Below are 21,078 nucleotides of genomic sequence, written 5' to 3'. Positions count from 1 at the left end.
ACAAGTGAAATAATTAAAAGTACAGTGAAAAGCAAGCAACAAACTAGTAAATAACGTCTGTAGTTGGGCCAACATTGTCTTGAAGTACAAAACATCTTTTTCTTTGGAAAAAAGGACAGGACAGTGGCATGAAGTGTGGGGGTTATTCATAGAAAATAATAAGGGCGGCTCTTTTGACACACGCCGTTCGGCAGCGGTGTGTTTTGGCCTTAAGAGCCGAGAGAGGCTGTGTGGTGTGGAAAAGGGCAGATAGGTGGAAGAAGCGCTACCATGTAAGCACAAGTCAAACTTAGGTATAAAAAATGTATGGTTGCAAAGTGTCCGTGTCATAACCATCAAGATCAAACTGCTTTGGGGGGGAAAGCATGACGAGCCAATCTCAGAGCAGCCTGAACTTTGTTAATATGGTGAACATTATTCCTTTTCCTCTGGGTAAAAAATGTACATTGAGCAGCAGCTCTTATTGCCGTATCTCCACGGCACCAGGCGAGTTCAATCAAGTGCAGTCACACAATTTGAATGTGACCAAGGTTGACCAAAAAGTGATGCGACGGGGAGTTATATCAGCAAAAATCATACTAAATTGGGGGCAGCATGTAGAGTTGAAACTGCATGCCATCTCATTTATTCATATCAAACTGGGTAAAGTAGCTAAATGTCCTAAATTAATTAGGCTTATAGATTTTTTTCTGGCTCTCAGCATGTGCTTGTCCCCCCATTTGGACATGATATTGACTTGTGCAGGATAATAACTTTCCCAGGCACTGCTGGAATATTAATAATTTGACTGCAGAGGAGCATAATTAGAGTAAACTGGTACACAAACAAAAGCATGCATCAAATTGATTGTCTAACAGCAGGAGGTGGGGTGCTGTGAAAAGTACAGGCTGGATAATGAACTATTCCGTCTGTATTTCCTTTCACATACACACAGACAGTAAGCCTCTCACGTAAAGCCGACACACCAAAAATTTCAGCCAGCACGATAAAAGGTTACATCCTCATTCTGAAGTCAAACTGCTCTTGACAGTGAAACAAAGGTCCGCAATACTTTTTTTCTGAGGCAGTAGGTCAATAAGACGAGAGCCCACACTGAGTGTGTGTACTTTGTGTTCTGAGTAAAGCATAAATGCGTTGAGGCCAAGCTGCATACTAAGTGGTAGCAAATCTATGGAGAGGTGTGACCACGTTGCTGTTCCAGACAAGTGAGGAAAATTGCAGCATGCAAGTCAAAAGAAGTGAGTGTGGAGAGACACAGAGAGATCTGTACACATCACAGCTCTCAAGCACAAATAAACGTTTAGTACTGCCGGACCCGTTACTTAAAAATAAATTACATATCAGTGGTAGTGTTTAACTAAGAACTAAGTTAATGATCACCTTCAGTTGGTGATCATCATTGAAAATACAATTAACAAAATACACAAAACTATGTTTGACAAAACAATCCCAACTCAAGGTCCACTTGCAGTACCAGCTTTTTCCAGGGTTTTCAACTGTCATTCTTGACATTCATTAATTCCTCGATGCTCAACTTTAAAGCCAACATGGCTAAGAATAAACAAGACTAAAAATACACAGTCATACCAGTAGCTTTGTGAAGTAGTACTTAAATGGTGGTGCTTTGAGCTATATGCTAATGTTAGCATGCTAACATGATCACAATAACAATACTAACGTGATGATATTCAGATGTAATGTTTGTCATGTTCACTATATTATTTTAGCAATATGTTAGTAATATTATGTACAATTAAGGCTGATGGAAATGTCATTAGTTATTAGATATGTAGGTACTGTGTAGTGCAAGTGAAAAGATACACCAGGTATACTGACTTCCAGTGCATCCTGTTTTATTTCTCTTAGGAGCAATTATTTGATCCTCTGAAAACACAAGATGCCATTCACTCTTACTTTTATATACTATCTGTGAAGGTAAGTATAATCAAATAGCATGGCCTGATGTCAGTGCTTTCATCAACCACTGCTTAGTTTAATCAAAGCAGTGGGAACCCTTCCAAGTACGTTTTTCTCTCATTAGTCTGAGTGACTAATTATGACAAAACTCAACCAGAGGATTGGCGTGGGATAAGGTTTTTGAATGACTTAATTTCAATCTAATATTTCAAAGAGGTGACAAAGTAGTGACTTATCTTTGGCTTTATGGCACTGAAACTAACATAATAATTCACTTCATTACCAGTAACTACCCCTTAATTTTATGAGGTGTTCAGGTCACTGCAGCATCATTAAGGAGTTTTGAGATCCATCTGGCCTTTGAGCAACGAGTGCCTCAGCAGGAGATCGGGAGTGCTGAAGTCCAATCTGTCTTTCCCCTTTTCCTCTGTCTCCTCAGACCTTCCCATGTGAACCCTCCCATCTTTCTTTCCCTCCGTCGTCTGCTGCCCTTTTCCCTTCATCTTTCTCACTAAACTGCTTCCTGTCATTTTCTCTCTCCACTGGCTTTTAATTCTCTTAATGCACCTGAACATCTGCCATCTCATGTTTTAATCTCTCCACCCTTATATAGCCTTTGCCATTGTGTCACGAATCTGCCAGTAACAACATCTGATGGTATTGTGGAGGTCCAGAGGATAATTGGCTTTAAACAAATAATGGCAGACAAATAACAAATAGAGACACACTCAACATGTTGTGAAATGCACTTATTCACTTTCTTACTGAGACTTAGATATGTATATCAATATCACTCTCATGTCTGTTCATTAAATATTAAGCTACAGCCAGCAGCTAGCTAACTTAGCTTAAGACTCCAGGAAGTTACTGCTCCAGGCCAAGAAATAGTCTGGCACATAATCTCCCCAACACCACAACATGCTGATTTATGCCTTAAGACATACAAGATAAAATATGATGAGTTAAGAGGCAGATTAGGTAGATTATTTAACCTTTGGACAGCGCCAGGCTAGCCATTTCTCCCTGTTTCCAGTCTAAATGCTGAGCAAAGCTAAGGTACTAAGCTAACCGGCTGCTGGCAGTAGCTCAATATTTACAGTACAACTGTGAGAGTGGTACTGATCTCATTGTAACTCTCAGCAACATATCAAATAAGCATATTTACCAAAATGTGACCTATTGCTTTAAAGAAAAGTAGATCTGACGTTTACCCATTTGTAATATTTATGAGTGTCTAAGCAATGTATGGCATATTTGACAAATTGTTTTTTTGTTTGTTTGCAAAGTATGATTTCCACTTATGGTCAGGCAGTATTCTCACTTTCCTCTCCACTTCCCTCTCCGTTGATGTCCACACTAATCAGGCTTTCATCCCTCATTATAAGACTAGCACAGGTTTGATCACACCAACTGAACAGACAAGACAGTAACATCATCATCAGTAACATCATGTATCTGTGACATCAGTAACATCAAGTATCGTGACACTGGCAGGCCTCAGAGTAACATCATAACAAAGGGACTCTGTGGCAAGAAACTGTAGCGTTTCACACACACACACACACGAACCAAGACTATAAGGGTTTGTTGATTTGTGTTGATCAAATGTCGGCTCCAACTCCATTGAGTCACAGCAATGAGGATTCCAGTGTCAGCACAGATCACAACAGGCCATGACAGAGCTGCATATGCAAGTGAAAGTCCTGAACTATCAACTCTCTGTCAGCTGTCGCTATTTAACTTCATCAAACGCAGATATGTTTGTAGCCTCTGTGAAACATGTTAGATGATATGATCCTCAAGATGTCGTCATGCAATCTCGCTGTTGTTGTTTCTTTGTTGCGTCATCTGAACTTTATCGCTAACTTTTAAATACAACAGCCAAAGAGTTTTGACCAATAACAAGGATTAAATCATTTAGGCTTTTTACACCACCAAGTAGACCACCATGCAGTATCTCTGTAAGACAGACTTATATACTGTATGAATGAAGATAGATTTAACTCTGAAAAAACAATACTGTAATGTGGGAGGAACAGCAGAAAGTAGTCTCATGATGTCACGAGCAGACTCAGCTCGCTTGACACTTAATACTTCATGCCATTCATGCAATAGAAAAGTTCCCATTTCAGCTCAGAGATATGAGAAAGAGAGACATAATTATTAAGCCTCTCGCTGCAGACCAACTACAGACCACAGACTAATGAGCTGTCTGTGCTTTGGAGGTTTTTATAGGCCTTTGAGTCCACTTCTATTCTATTGGACTACAGCTTTTGGACAATTACTTCTCATTTTGTAACTATACTAACGTACAATATTAAATATTGATAATATTGTTGCTGTGTGGCATGCCTTGAAAAGCCTTGTAAAATGATATAATTTTCCTAGCAACAAAAACTTCCATTCCATCAAAATAATTAAAGCTATAAACATAAAAATTCCATTGGCTTTAAACAAGCCCACAGAGCGAGGAGTTTACGTCTATGTAAATTACTCTACGTTGTTGTTGTTGTTTTGGTGTCATGACTCATGATGATGTCTCCAGAGAGGAAATGACATTCCAGTCAGACGGTGTGACAGGTCACGCTCGCTGACTGATCGCAGTGAGTGGAAAAACGATGCGAATATTGACAGGAAATGACTGGAACATCTAATTTTCTGATGTAGCCTGGTAGGTAGGTGGGTGGCCGAGGCATCATGCACTTTCACACATGCTACTCTGAGTGTGTCTCTGAGTGTGTGTGAAGATGTGTGCGTGACAGAACATATACGCTGTATGTGTGAATATGTGTATGAGTGTAAAACGTAGGGAAGTTTGTTTACAAGGGATTTGACATTTTCAGTGACATTAATCCTCCCGCTTTGTATCCTGTAACTGCTACTATCACTACAGCTGTGGCAGCTAATTCTTTCTAAAATGTCGTTCATTGAATTGATATGAAACTCTTGCCAAAAACTGACAGTTTTTTCCGTTTTAGAGGTCGTGTAAGTATAGAATTGGATGTCTGCGGTGGTAAAATCAGGATTCACACCTTTGAATCTTCCTCTCTTTCCTTTCTTTTTATCACATTTCCTGATTGTTCTCGTTGAAAATGTCAGCAATCTTTCACAGATAGGAGCCTTGCACCTGGACGCATGTACTGGCATCTATTCCACACACACACACACACACACACAACTACACATGCTCACATAAAAGCTCAGATCCTGTATTGAACACGCCTGTGTGTGTCCACTTACAGACAGAAAGGCAGCAGAGACAGCAGGGTCTCTTTGGTAGGGCGGGCTGTGAACTCCGGCAGCGTCTGGATCAGTTTGTTCATCACCATGCGAAGGTAGCCCTGCAGCTGCTTCCTCCTCTCCTCCACAAACTTGGCATCCTGCAGACAGAGAGAAACACAAACACAGAAGGACAAAGAGAGACAACAACCAATTAGTTTTTGTTTTTCTTCAAATGGTGCTTTGAAAGCTGAAGTTAAAGCTGCAACATTCAACTTCTTCTATCGCATTAAAATAATAAATCAGTGGGATATTTTTAAGGATGAGGATAAGTGTTTTTTTTTTTTTTTTTTTGACTTTTAATTACAGTTTATTCTTCCATGTTGTTGGCTGTACACATGCAGCTTTCCTCAGCCTCAAGTCAAACAGCGGGCCTCATGCGAGAACCTCTCGTACAAACAGATTCATTCTTAAAATTGCTGCTCCTGTGTCTCTCTGCAGGTCTCTGTCCAGCATCATCTCGTGTTGCAGCTGACAGTGTAACATCACCTGTAGACTATGATAGTCTCCTCTAATATCTCTGTCACATGACCAACTCCCATCAAGGAGTGCTTTGCTTATGAAAGATGTTTTTTTAGCATCTAACTCTAACATTCCCTCTTTATTTCTGTCACAGTGAAGAGCTGCTATGATGACATGTTAGCTCGATTCATGTTTTCTAGTTGTTTCGGATCTCCTACTGTCATTCCTACATTTGCGTTTGCCTTCTGATTTCTGAAAGCAGGACTTGAAGCTGCAATGTGCTTTTACGCGATGGAAAGTTTTTTGTGAATGAAACTCGCCAACAAAGGGAGTAGAACATGCAGCTTTATATGTCAATTTTAGGGGTGTGGATTCTGCTAACAATCACATCTCACAAACACGCACCTTCTCATGAACAGGTGGCATTCATCAGGCTAAACGAGCGATTTCGGACAAGTTCAGGCAGTTAACAGAGATTGTTGAATCCCACACAGAATTGTCTTATTTTCCCCTTATTGCTTTTTGCAAGAACAAACATAAGAGAAAAATAAGAAAACATTCATGCATGAGGCACAATGTTTCAAGTTAGAGAGCTCAATTGGAGGAAGATGTGTCTCACAATCACATGCTGCCTCGGGGCAAGAAGTTGCATATTATGACTTAAAAGACTTGCGACTCTGGAATGATGATGTCTTGTTGCTGTAACAGGATCAAATCCTCTATTCATGTCCATGTGAACTATGTGGTTACAGTTAAAACCGGCTAAATTGTCCATAACACTGCCAATGACCAGGCTTTCAAATCCAATATCGCCCATGGCCCACATTCAATAAAAAAACCCCACTAAAAATACATTTAGCATTTGTGTTTATTTTGTGATTTGGTTGCTGATGTTGAAGAAAAACCAGGCACAGACATTTGAGCATTCAGACCTCCCTCACTGTGAGACTCTGCAGAGGCATGGAGCCACATGGCCGCTGCTAGCATGGCTAATCGGTGTCCAGCAAGGCTGAGAACAAAGCCTGGGCAATGCTCCGTTTTACTCTCTGGTGCTTGGGACGGGAACAAACAGCCATTGCGGGAGGCCAACATTTTCCTCAATTGAAACTACTGTTTTTCTTTTGATCTAAAATCCAAGTCCCGAGTGAATTTCATTGTCTTGCCTCAAAATACACACTTTATGGTACCAGGGCTGAATGGCTGTGGAACATCCATCCATGGGAAACCAAAGGGAAAATAAGGGGACACTTCATTGAAGACATTCTGCATTTAATAACACAGTGTCAAATATCAATTCACAATTAAAGCTCTGAACTGATGTGGGTTCACATTCATTAATCAACAAGTGCCATGTAATTACTGTCAGTTTATAAATTGTTAAAATCAGAGGCCCATGGGGGCTGTTCACATTTGTTTTCAACAAGTTACCTGCTTTTCTCCCAGGAGCAGTGACATCCACACAATGCTTTCTACATACATATGATGAAATTCTCCACTGGCCCTAATGAGAAAATTGGCTTACAGCAAGACATACAACACAATCTTAAGATAAAATATAGAGAAATAGTACATTTAGAGTCAATTACTTTCACTTTTATGTGAAATAATAACAATAATTTGACACTAATACTTAGTATTTTACCCTTTCTTGTTTATTTACTTACTTTGGGGGACTGTGGTGCATAATCAGCAGTTCATTTGCTTTTTCTCCGCATTTTTCTCTCTTTTTCATTTTTCATTAGCCCTCTGGAACTGAGCGTAGCGTCAACGCTACATTAGGCCATGTTCTACAAAACATTAAATCACTTGGGAACAGTTTACGATATCAATGAGCTTTTTTTTGTCTGAACTGTGAGATTCTCAGCTTTCCGAGGCATCTTGAACAGTGCCTTTACGACCATCAGGGCCAATTTACAGTGCGTGCAATAACGTGATACGGGAACAGAAACTTGCTAGCTTATAGGCTTGACTCGAGTCACTGTGTGCACTCACTGTGCAAAAAGTAAACGATTGCAGTCCTCCATATATCAACAGATTAGGTTGTCTATTTTCGATAATGACCAAAATATAAAGACAGCACCAAAATGTAAATACTGTCACATTGTCGACTAAAAAAACACCCTGGACGATATGCAGATAAATGGCTGTAACTCACTGAGAAAAAGGTAGATTTGCAGCAAACTTCACATGGAGCTCAAAAAACACCTGAATACAACTTTTCCTGTTGAAAAGAAAAATGTCCTGGTTGACTATGGAGTTATTCAACAAAACACAAGTTTTTTTTCACTGGGTGTTTTTTTTTGATGATGGCTTGATGGTGACTTTACACTGCACCAGAAAGAAAGAGCAGGTTCCCCTGAATCATATGATGTATAACACTTGATATTCACTGAAAGAATGAGCTCACAATTGGCAAAAATATAAAACTGTGTTCAGGTGCTCCTTTGTCAAAACATTTTGTTTTGCAGCTTATAGTTGGTGCCATCTTTTCCCTTTGGAGCCAGGACGTTCCCACTAAAGAGTGCAAGATGTTGCCTTTCACGTTCTGGAAACACACCCCACTACCTCGGACCAAAGCTAACGCTAGCCTACTGGGAACACTGAGCAATGCATACTTGGGCTAACATTAGCTACTTTAGCTAAATTGTGCTAACAGGTCAGGTCTCATAATCAAGTAACATTAACCTTACTGAAATATTATGACAATAGTCTGATTCAGTGTGCGTCCCGGAGCCAGGGAGAGCAGCAGGTGAGCCAACTGTCAATCACTGCTGTGATTCTCTTTGTTCCCTAGCAGAGCAACAAAGACATGATCCTTCACTGGCTTCCCATTTCCAAACAGTCAATAAGCAGAGACACCTCTGTAAGAAACTGAACTCTGGTCTCTGCAGAGGTGGACAAAAGTTCAGGTTATACTCCACCCATGTGCCAAGGAGCATCAAAATAAATATTTTAAATTTGATCAGTATGAGTCAAGAAACAAGATACGTTTTTAGAAGAAAAAAAATCAACTCTCTGAATAATCATGTAAAGAGACTACTGGTCATTCAAAGATTTGACATGTTATAGTGAACCAAATACAATTGCATGCAACCTTATTCATCACTTTAAAAATGTAAGGGAATGAGCTAATTACGTTACTCATTTACTAATGCATCATACTGTGTGTTTCCAAGCACAGCCCTGCATCACAACAGGTGGAAAATAAGAAGAACCTCCGCAAATGTCAACTCAATTTCCACAGACTCGTGAGCTGAATATTAGATGTGCTGTACATTAAATCCACACTTTGCCACTCTGAACCCACCAAAAAGTAGATAGATGTCAAGCACCGCGGCAGCCGGAAAGAACTTTTAAAATGGGGGAGTACATAAGAGGTTCACAGTCGCTGCAAGTAGTGGATAAGTATGTAAGTTTAGGGGAGTAGGAGTGGATAACTCCTCGACTCTGCTGCATGCCGGGTAGAATAGACGGGGTAGGAGCGGGTAAATCTGATGTGTCAGATTAGGCTGTGCATGCCAGCGCCGGTTTCATGCTATGTCAACACAGTAAGGGACACCCTGACTGCTTTCATGGATGTCAGAACAGTAATAACACTAATGGACATCATGACAGATTCATCCTCTTGTGGAGACAGAGAGGAGGGCTGAAGAGGCCAGGTGCTGTCTCTTGTTTGCAGAGAGGAACAGCGAGGGCAGAGCAGAAGCTACTGTGGCATACTGATGCAGGTACAACGCTGATCCTGTCCTCTCTCCGTCTGTCTGCTTACATCCATCTATCTAAACACTGCTCTCTCCTTGGTTCCTCCCCTCCCCTACACAGCGCTATACTGATATGACATAGAGCCTAAATCAGTCTATTATTATTATCCATGCGGGAAAGTACATTTCGTACCGGCATAAAGGTGAGAAAGGCTTTATTTAAGCATCTCCTGGCCTATTTCTGTCTTCTACAGAGGCAACACACATCCTGTACAACCATTGTGGCATGAGAGAAGACATAGGAAGCTATAGATAGTTCATCTTATGTAGATTCTTGCTCCCTTCACCTCTATATGTCATTGATTCTGGCTGCAAGATAACACTTTTCTATATACTTTGGAGCGGCGTATGTTGACTCATGTGGTTATGTGCATGAAATGTACCATGAAATGTGGGATCATGAGATGGTCATGTAAAGGCAGAAAGAGAGATAGGGTGTGTATGCACATGCACATACACACACCACAGCTAAATGTCACTTCCTAGAGAGGACAGATAAGCAGGAGAGGGGAGCTGTCAATGGAAGAGAAGCGTAAAATAGTCACATATGCGTCGGGGTCTCCACAACTGCTCAGTGAATTTGCTGCCAGCTTTACAGCGTTCAATTCTGGGGGATGAAAAAAAAAATAGGATGTCTAAAGAACTACATGTGCTTGGCAACAAAAAAAAAACACTTTCAGAAGTGAAAAGTAACTACACCCTACAGTATCAACCACTTTTTTTTACCCCCCAACAGAAAATCAATGTGCTTGACCGATACTTTCGATCCCGCTGTGTGTTTACAGAAATATTTATTCCTGCTGCGGCTCCTTTTTTGTTTCATTTCTCTACAGTGAAAAAGAGACAGGATGCATGTAGGGACGCCATGTGACGGTGGTCCCAGTCCAAACGCGCTGATTGCATAATAAGCTGCTGTCTTGGCAATACAAGCAGACAGTGAGCAAACATTTCATAAAAGGCTTTCCTGCATTCTAATTAGCCTGATAGGAGGTCTTTCCCAGACAAATGAAAAAAAGTTTCTCAACTTTACATTTTAAAAGAGAATCTCCCAGGTCACCACTTCAAACATCAACCTGAGCGCTGATTTGAGCCTGCAGTACACTTGAATTAAATGAGAGTGGACAGCGTTGGTACACGCTGGCAACAAAACAAGGTCAACACTTTCCACCAAGTCAGCCCACACTGGACCACAGCGGGGCTGAACAGGCTGTTCTCTCAATGCTGCGTTTAAACACTCACCAAGCCGCGGGTCCGCGCCATGCATAAAACATCACAGGCAATTCAGGAATGCTCGTACCAGACCTCCACAATGTCTCCTTGTCATAATTAAAAGCGTAAAACATGTATATTGCATAATATGTGAACACAACATGCTAAGACTGGTTAATAATTCACTTTGTAGTTTCTGATTAATTAATCAGGGCAGCCTTGGCACTCCTTTCTCTCTCTCTTCACTTGTATAAAGGGGGGCGACTGCCGAGGGCAAATGGTGGTTGTATAAGTGCCATTTTTTCTGGTATCATTACCTTTTGGGAATCTTATATAATGTTACTGTAATCACAATGATCAAAAAGCAATGGAACCCCACTCCAGTTCACCAGATCTGGTATTTAAGAAGTCAAAAAGAATCAATTACTAGCTTTAATCATTGTTTTCATCTTGCCTCAACCCTCCAGTGTACAAGTCATCATGTTTAAGTCAGCATTTCTGTGCAGATTTAAATATTGTATTATTGTTAATGGGTGGAGCACATGATTGGCTGATGTTAATGATCACTTCTGCCTTCAATTAACTGAAGTAAACATCTTCTCAGAAATGTCGCACAACATTACAGGAAATGTGACGTGATGAATATATTTGATAACAGATCTGACTCATCAGCAGATGTCAACTGCCTTAGTGTTTGTTAGTGCTGTTAAAGAGTAACACCATGCTGAAACACAGCGTGTAACTGCCCTCTCTGGTTGAAAGTTTCAAGTCAAATACGCTTTTGAATTTATTCAAGGCGATCAGAGGCAGGGGCCTGCATTTGCAAGCAGATAATACACCTGCAAATAAGATTTGTCTGCAATTGTTGATGTCAAGGCTTATAAAAATACATCCACTAAAACAGTCTGATATCGCTGCTTACTCAACACAGAGATGCTGATTGAGAGTGGAAGACACAGTGCAGCATTCACCGAGAAATTCGTTTACACTGCGTCTCTCTTTTAATCTGTAGCTCCTGGGAACAGAAAATCACAGCGCCTCCGTTCGCGGCCTTGGATGGAAAAAAAGAGAGAGATAAAAGCCCGCACCAAAAATGAAGCGATTTTATCAAAGCCAGAGGCGGTAGTGTGATTTGAGTGAGCAGGAGGGGAGACAGTAATACAAGTGGGCAAATGAGAGAAATTGATATTGAGGGGAAGAGAGCAAAAAAAGAACGGCAAACCGCCTTCGGACAAAAAAACATAAAATCTGGATGAGATGCAGCCAGTGAGAAAAACCTGACAGCTGGACTCTGGGGTCTGACAACAACGTGGCTTTGATTTCATCATTCTGGCCCTTTTCTGTCTCAGCGTTAACATCAGGAGGGATTTGACAGGCGCGACTCGGGAACATTTAGCCTGTATGCCTGGCCAGGCCCCTGACAAATCAGCTGGTTAAGAGCTATCACAGGCGATGGGGTGTGTGTGCATCTGTGTGTGTGTGTGTAACATCATCTGTATTGTTAGGTTACGCAGCTGGACAGCCTTGCCCAAAGCGCTTGGAGCCGCGGAGAGGGAGTGTCTCATTAGCTCATTAACAGTACTCGACACAGCTGCGCAAATGAGTCAAAAAGGCAAAGTCTTGATGGTGACGAGGCCTCGCAGGGGCCGCGGCTACCACTGTCAGGGGTCGACTCTGCCACCGGTTGTTGTGACATGAGCCAATTCTTTCCCCTGAATGAAATTAATCCAAATGATGATTCCCTCAACAGTGTTTACATGGTTGTTAATTATATAGTGATAGCTTAAGGTGTCTGGTTTCCAAGCGCCACAGTCAGCAACATAAAATTAAAAAGGAGAGGGTGAGTGTTCAGAAGGAGTAAAATGATTTAAAAAAAAAAAAAAAGTAAATAAGAGTAAAATGAACACTAGAAAATAATCTGAAGGCAGCGGATTTTAATTTACAAAACGTTTTTATATGAGCCGGTTTATTAGAGTGAGGTCTTATCCCAAATGTCGACACATAAACCATTTGGCTCCATGTTTTAGTCATCTATCCTGCATTAATCCTGAAGATAAATAAATAAGTGTAATGTCTGTCAACTGTCAGCCGCACAATTTCAAACTTCACTTACCGAATGATTTGACCTGGAGCTGGAGTTGTACATTTTAGCATTTAATGATGAAGCTGCTCTTCTGAAAATTGTTTCCAGAGTTTACATATAATTCACTTTTCACATTATTTTTGCTTCACCGTTCAAGGTGAAACTGAGGTAACATCAATCTTGAAACCTGTGTATCATTCTGGCCTCATTAAGGCAGAGGGATAATGTTATATTATAGACCTGAGCCCAAATTTATTCCATTTCTGGGAATTACAGTGAAGAGTAGAAGTCAACCATAAGAGCGTCTCTCAAGTGACCTCATGATATGCTCAGAGAGGAAAATCCAATGCACAATTTAGAGATGGAGGGGAGACAAACAGATCCAAATTTGTGGGAGAAAAAACTCCTCAGCATCTTGTGATATTTGGCTGATTCCAAATTAACTAAAATAAGGTGTGAAGTCAAACAGCTGCAGGATAAACATAGATAAGTTCAAGGAAATGGTTCAATATCTTTAGTAATGTTTTACTTTACTTTAAGTAAATGTCATTGCAACTTGACCTGGAAGTTGTAGGCGAGTAGAAGGTAAATGGCTTTAAGTAAAATTAAAATATTAAAACAATAAGAAGAGGATAACAAAGAATTGTCTGCACACATAAACACAAACTCTTCATATTTTATATTTTCAAAAAATTACAGCATAAAAAGTTGACCGGACGAAAAGGCACAATGTTCAGCGAAGGTTCCCAAGGTGACTGGAGAAAGGTTGAAAGCTGTGTACTTAACCAGTAAAAACAACAGAGGGATTAGCATACTTTATATTAGTCCAAAATCCTGTCTTGTCAGATGTAACATGTGATTCATGGAGTTTAAAGCCCACATCTGATGTGATTCACCTTCCCAACATGTTCCTGTGTTACATTGGTGATGAGTCCTGACACCACACAAGGCAGGAGATTAGCTATACAGTCGAATCACAGGGCACTGGCACGCAAGCAGCCTGAGAAGTCAGTCAAGTGTTAGCATAGATAATCTCACAAAACGTATGTGTGAGTGTGTGCAGGTTAGCTGTTACATGTGCTAGGTATGCAAGGCAAATTTCCATAGGATTTCTAATGACTTTAATCCATAGCATAGCTGATGCTCTTTGACAACTTTAGCTATGTCTCTCTCTGCTGTCAGTCATTTTGAGAAGTGTGTGTGTGTGTGTGAGCATGTTAACAGGCATAATAAAACTGAGAGAATCCTTGACATTTACTACAGTTTGCAGGTGGTGTGTATTGTTGCTGCTACCTGATCTCCGTTGACAGTTCACTGACATGTGTTTCATCCTGACTCCAGCAACCACAAAGCAGACATTCACGGCGCACTGCCATTAACATTTCTCCATCATTAGCCACACATAATAATGAGATGCCCTGTGTGTTTGTGTGCGTGTGTGTGTGTGTGTGTGTGTGTGTCAAAGGCAGCTTTGGATTTTGCAAAACTCTGTAGTTAAAGTGTCCCTTTGTAATGGATGAAAGAGACTGAGAGGAAGATGGCAGCAGAAACAGAGGCAGAGATGTGAAAGCTATACAAATACACAAACAGAGAGGAAGACAATGACAGAAACAGATGGACAAAGAGACGAGATGCAAAGCTGTAACATCTTTTATCGACACAGGCTTTTTCATAGCCCTGAACTAAATGTTTTGAAAAGTGTTCAATCAAAATTGGAAGTCAATAAATTCATCACATCATCATAAATTGAGCATTTTCTCTTTACTTGGTATCTTTTAGATGACAAAACCCTGCTTTTTGTTGTGTTTTGACTGATACATTGACCACTAGTAGCATTATTTGGAGTAATGTGTGGGGAGTGGGTCTCATGTGACCAGACTGAAGGCAAAAAGCCCCCAAAACAAGCAATGAGTGACGATAGCTGCAGTGCAGGCCTGGCATAACATCACCAGGGAAGAAACCAGGTTTTATGTCTATTGGTCATAGCCTGAGTGGCGTTTTATGTAAGACAAAATTAAATGAATTCAGCTTTTTACAACATGTATCATTATCTATATACCAAAAAAGCAACAAATTAGGTTCAATTCTTCTGTAAAATATTTGTTTTTTAAATTCCTACTACAGTACAAGTACAATCTAACCCCCCCTGCTTCTTTCTTTAACTGAAGTATATGTTTGTACCAGAATTTTTAGCACCATTTAAAATGTCAGTATTGTTGTTTGATGAAAATCTCTTGGTTAGCTTCACTGCAGCTTCCTACAGCAGCACTGCTCCCCACTTCACCTGAAGAGAAGGCCCTCACCGCTGGCGACACTATAAAGCGCTCCTAGAGAGCCAGAAACAAACACTGACTGGATTTCAATAACAGGGAAACTCAGCGTGGCAGGCCTGCTGATTACTAAGACAACCACACACACACACGCACACACACACGCACAGTTGACAGACACACACATTGACAACAGCAACGTTTTACACACACACACACACACACACACTTATCCCCTAGCCACACACACAGGCATGTACACAAAACAAATTCAGCCCCTCTCTCGCTCTCTCTCTAACACACACACACACACACACACACAGTGTACAATTGCTCTGATGTTCAGCTTCAGCTTTAAGAAATAAATTCATGGTTTTTCATGTACACACATACACATTAGACAGACACACACACACACACATACACAAACTTCACCAATCTGGTACTTATCAAATCTTTAAGCTATAAAGCCCTCCACCTGCTCCCTCATTTCATTTCAGCCTGGCCCTGAGGCCTTTAGCTCTGTTTTTTCTAGAAAGTTTCTCCAAAACTTCTGTTCTGGGAGAATATGGTTTTGAAAATATGAACAAATTGCTAAATTTAATTAATTTTGCAGATTGAAGGACTAAATATCCACTAGTTTGTAATGTATGAGAGATTCTCTTCAACTGAGTCCATACTTTGTTAAAAGCTTCAGTCATTTTGACCCAGGACCATGATCACATGGTATGGAGCACAAAAAGAGCACACAGTATAGTCATAACAAAACAGTTGCACATGGCATGGATAACAAAATATCTTTCATATGTTCGATTCCTCAAAGTAGCCACAGTTTGCCTTGATGACAGCTTTGTGCACTACTGGCAATATCTTAAGCAGCTTCATGAGGTAGTCACCTGGTTTTCAGTTAACAGGTGTGCCTTGTCAAAAGTTAATTGGTGGAATTTCTTGACTTCTTAATGTGTTTGAGACCATCAGTTGTGTTGCACCGAGGTAGTGTTGGTACACAGCAAATAGCCCTATTTGACTACTGTAGTAATCTATATTATGATAAGAGCAACTCAACTAAACAAAGAGAAACAACAGTATATCATTACTTTCAGACATGAAGGTCTGTCAATCTGGAACATTTGAAGAACTCTGAAAGTTCCTTAAAGTACAGTTGCAAAACCATCAAACGCTATGATGAAACTGACTCTCATTAGGACCGTCCCAGGAAAGGAAGACCAAGAGTTACTTCTGTTGCAGAGGATAAGTTCATTCGAGTTACCAGCCTCAGAAATCACCAATTAACAGCACCTGAGATTAGAGCCCACATCAATGCTTCCCAGAGTTCAAGCAGCAGACACATCTCATACCTGCCAATGTTAGGCTGTGAAAAGGAGGGAGATTTTCAGGGGTATCTGCAAATGGCCTACCCTCAACACCCCCGGCCCCCATATAACTCTACACCACAGATTAATAGAATAAATACAAAGATGTGAAAGTAAAATGACTTTTAATTAGTCTTAAATTCATCACTCACAGTAAAATACATAAAAAACAATAAATAAAAAAAATATCATCAAGTGCAAACATTGTGAGAGAGTGAATATGAGTATGAGTGTGAAGAAGACTGTTGGTCTTCATGGTCAAACTGCTGCAAAACCACTATTGAGAAAGACCAATAAGAAGAAAATAATTGTTTGGGCCAAGAAACACAATCAATGGACATTAGACCAGCAGAAATCTGTACTTTGGTCTGATGAGTCCAAATTTGAGATTTTTGGTTCCAATCACCGTGTCTTTGTGAGACACAGTGAAGGTGAACAGATGGTATCTACATGTGTGGTTTGGTGTGATGGTGACACTGTTGGTGATTTATTCAGAATTCAAGGCACATTTAATTAGCATGGTGTAAGATAATTAACCCAGGAATATAAGAGGAAAAATTGTATTTTTTCAAAAACATTATGATTCCTTTTGGCCTAACAGTCTGTCTGTGTAGGTGCAGGAGCACACACACACGGACCCAATGACCTCTGACCTAAAGGCATAAGGATCCCTTCTTCTGCTAGCTCCTATATCTTAAGTCATACATTTTGGGAGAAGGTGCATTCCTTGGAGTTGCTTTAGTCCTCTCTTTTCACTTATATACAATAAGTGTCTGAATTGGTCAGAAATGAAATGTGTAAAAATATGTATCTAGACTTATCTAACCAATGTTTACTTTTACTGTGTTTTAGAACTATTAATTAGATTGATATCATGGAAATTCAAACTCTGCTTCAAAATTTGTTAGTTAAAAGTCACACATATTATTGCATTTGATTTATTTGATATTAACCAGTGTATTGTATTATTTAGCTATGGTTCGATTGCTAGGATAATGCTTTCTTTATGGATTTAATTACAGAATAGAAAATGAAGGTTTATTAATTTCATTCTGTATTTTATGTGGTTGATCAATATTACAATTTTGCAAGTGTTCCCGCTGTTTCATGATGTGTTGACGACACTGACAACAGAACAAGTGAGTATTCAATTTGCAAGCGCATCATTTTCAGATATCTGATAGGAATACAATTATTCCCCTTTATTGGAGACCAATTGCTTTTCTCTCCACACAAAGGAATTAATTAGTAATCAAAGCGGCCCCTCAAAAGAGCGCCAAGCATCCTATTTCTTTCAAAACACGCCTCCTAGACTATAAAAGCTTTTACAACTCTTTGTCAGGCGGCTGTTGATCCTCTTCTGCTTTTTACCTCGCTGACCGCTGCTGCTTCCTCTTTGTTCTACTAAGCCCTGCAGCCGAGATGGCTTGGCATTTCAGGTGTTGTTGTTTTTTTTTTAATGACTGGGAGCTGAGAGCTCCAGAAAGAGACTCAACTAAGAAGCAGAAGCCAAGCCGTGCCATCTGACATCTGGATAATCTATTATTTTTGTAATCTCCTCTTTTTACGGCGTAGTTAAACTTTGTTTTAAGACTTTTACGAGGACTTTTCTGATTAGTTTAGAGCTTCATACATCCAACTCTGCAGCCTGCCACTGAATGCACTGAGACCGAGACACTTCTCTGCTGTGTGTGTGTGTCCACTACGTGGCTTCAGCTAGTCTGAGACTGGATGCATCCACCTGAGAAGCAGTGAACCGAAGCTGTTTCATTGAACCTACTGCAACGATTCATCATCTGGCTGTTACCCTGGCGACCAAAGGATCACTGAGTCTGCTTCGCCCTGCTCAGCACTTCCCAGGATGCTCCTCATCATCAGCCCTTCATCACCACTGAACCAGTAGGAAAACCATCTACCATGCTTCTGTCTGAGAGTTGATGCATGAGTAATTCAAAAATCCTCAAAAATCACCTGACCTAAACCCAACTGAGATGGTCTGGGAGGAGTCGGACCACAGAGTGAAGGAAAAGCAGCCAACAAGTGCTTAACATATGTGGGAACTCCTTCAAGACTGTTGGAAAAGCATTCCAGGTCTCTCATGAAGGTGGTGCAAGACATTGCCAATAATAAGCTGTCATCAAAGCAAAAGGTGGCTACTTTAAGGAATCTGAAATATGAAAGATATTTTGGTTTTAACATGTTTTATATACCACGATTCCATATGTGTTATTTTATAGTTTTGATGTCTTCAGTATTGTTCTACAATGTAGAAAATAGTAGAAATAAAAAAAAATCCTTGAATGAGTAGGTGTGTCCAGACTTTTGACGGGTATTGTATACCCAACTTTGAGTAAATGTTTAGAAGAGAACCAGACTGTAAAGTTTTTGCTCATGGAAAGGCAGTTTTAATAAGAAGAAAACCAAAACGTTAGGCTACTCACTTTATCAAATCAGCGCCTGTAACTTTGCAACTCTTGTCTTTCATATAATGGCATTTTGTTACTACATTCCATATAGGATGCAATTCATCTTGCCCTCATCAATTAACTTATATCTGTTTTTACATTTAGTTCATTTTTGATTTTTGAGTTATTCTCCCTTTTATGTCTTATCATATATTTAGGCCAGAGTACATGCAAAAACTGAAAATTTATCAACATAAATATTAATGAAACAGAGGCAAAAACCCTGGGAATTGAAACAAAAATAACTTAAAATTGCAGGAAAGAAAAAGCATCAGCTAAAACCTGCAGCCTCACAGCACGCTGCAGCCTATTCTCCCTCCTCTTACAGTCCTGTAGACCAGTGACTGACCTTTTACCTTCCCAGCCTCACTGAACTGGAACCTACCATCTATTCAGGTCACTATAGGGTGAGCAGGGCCGATACAAAGCTTTCAAAGCATATAGAATGACAGACAAATATTAATGTGGGATTTCTCTGTTACTGCTGACAATCCCAATTTAACTATGGTCACACACACACACACACAGAGCCATGACTGCACCAAATTTAATAGAATGTCTTTTACTACAGAACAGGTTTAACCTTGACAGAGCCAGTTAGTTGAGCCAGATAGTTGCCACTATCACTGATTAAGCAGACGATCACAGCAGGGCAGAAGTCCTTCGACGAGAACGTAACCTTGTGAAACACAAATTAGTCAACTGAAATTAAATTTGTATTGTGTTATTCGTGTAACATGACTGATAAATTAACAGATTCACTGAAACACTGGACTGCAATTTATGATTTGACACACAAAAACATCCAATGGAGGGATCTAGGGCCTAGTGAAACCTTTTTAAAGACACTATGACAAGATACAGTACATGACTGCCAAAGGACAAGCGCAGGCTGTGTGTGGAGGCATAATCTTGTCAGCTTTCAGTTATGGGACTACTGTGCAACGCTGCCAACCCCAGAGCTGCCCCAAGTCCTTCACGACAAAGCCACAGACATCCAAATTAGAATTGATATTTATTGGCCATGTAATGTGGATGCAAAAGGGATTTTGACCCGACCATGTGACCTTGTGATGGAAAGAGATTCTAGGTTCTGTCTACATAATTTTAGGCTCTTTAGTATCAAATTGGCTGAAGGATGTTCAAATCTGTTGTCCACAGTGCTACATGACTCAAACACCATTATTGTGGGCACAGCATATTTGTAAAGTAATAAAAAAGCGTTAAAAAGCGAGAACAAATACAAACTGTGTGGGTGAGGAAAAGAGACCTCAAGAGGCTCATAAAAACAGCTCGCTTCAGAATAATACAAAAAATAAAAACACGACAGCAAACAAAGAGGAAGGTAATTTGGGCATAGAAAGAAAATGTCGTGAAAACTCAACAAAGAGGAGAACAGCACAAAAGAAAAAGAACTCTATAAAAAGAGTACAACATACTATGAGATGAAAATAATTACTGCAAGGTGACTTGGCTTTGTAACATATATTAAGCTCTGAAAATCCTTTCACTGAAATTTTCCAACTGAAAGTTTCAGGTCTGTTGTACCTCTGACCACACTGCAGCAAGGTGAAAACATTAACCGTTGGACATCAGGGGGGGAAAAAAAAAAAAAAAATTCAGGTGTTAAGTGGTTCTGATGCATCCGTTAGAGTTTACAGGGTTCAGTGTGTGTTCGTCTCTCCAGCAGTGTGTGGTGTTCCTGCTTTGAAATGTGGTCAGAGAGTAACAAAGCCAGGCCACCGCTTTCTCTGCAGTGATGGCTGACTTCCTGGAGACGGTGAAAACCAATAATTCACACAAACCTGTGGTGTAATGGGGCTTTCAGAGAGCTTTCTAGGACACAATGACACTGGCTGTCTAGGCCTTTGATAGACACTTGCGCTTCCACATGATCCCACACAGTTATCCAGACCCACATGCGCACACACACACACACACGCAGAGGAATATACGATACACACTCGACCTCTCGTCACATACGTGGCACTTGCAACTCAGCGTTCAGTCCAGTTTCCAGCTGTGAAACTGCAGTGTCTTTGAAGGTGGGGAGTCAGCTTTTGGCTGTGGCAGCATCAAATCCAACCAGCCAGAGAATCGGGGTCAGAACCAAATTATCTCCAAAAGGTTGGAGGGAGACAGAGGAGAACAGGATGAAAAGGAGGGAGCGAGGAGAGGGGTGAGGAGGAGAGAGGAGGATGGGGGCTCTCCTAGCTCTCCCGGGGCAACAACTACCCCCTGTACATGAAGAGTGAGATT

At 40.4% G+C, this 21,078-nt stretch overlaps 1 protein-coding gene across 6 annotated transcripts in view; it reads right to left on the bottom strand.

Moving 5' to 3' along the window:
* The window catches only part of snx29 (sorting nexin 29), a 149,392-nt gene that overhangs the window by 6,828 nt on the left and 121,486 nt on the right, over positions 1 to 21,078 (bottom strand). For all 6 annotated transcript variants that reach the window (XR_006399360.1, XR_006399359.1, XR_006399358.1 and 3 more), the window contains exon 20: positions 5,158 to 5,297. Coding sequence is in view for 1 of the 6 variants with exons in the window: in XM_044337314.1 (XP_044193249.1) it covers positions 5,158 to 5,297 (140 nt within the window). In the remaining 5 variants the exon portion in view is untranslated. The remainder of the gene's footprint in view (positions 1 to 5,157; positions 5,298 to 21,078) is intronic.

The sequence above is a fragment of the Thunnus albacares genome, chromosome 20, assembly GCF_914725855.1.
Source record: "Thunnus albacares chromosome 20, fThuAlb1.1, whole genome shotgun sequence".
Lineage (NCBI taxonomy): Eukaryota > Metazoa > Chordata > Actinopteri > Scombriformes > Scombridae > Thunnus > Thunnus albacares.
Note: the sequence above shows the minus strand (reverse complement) of the source record. Positions and strands in the feature narration are given on the sequence as shown.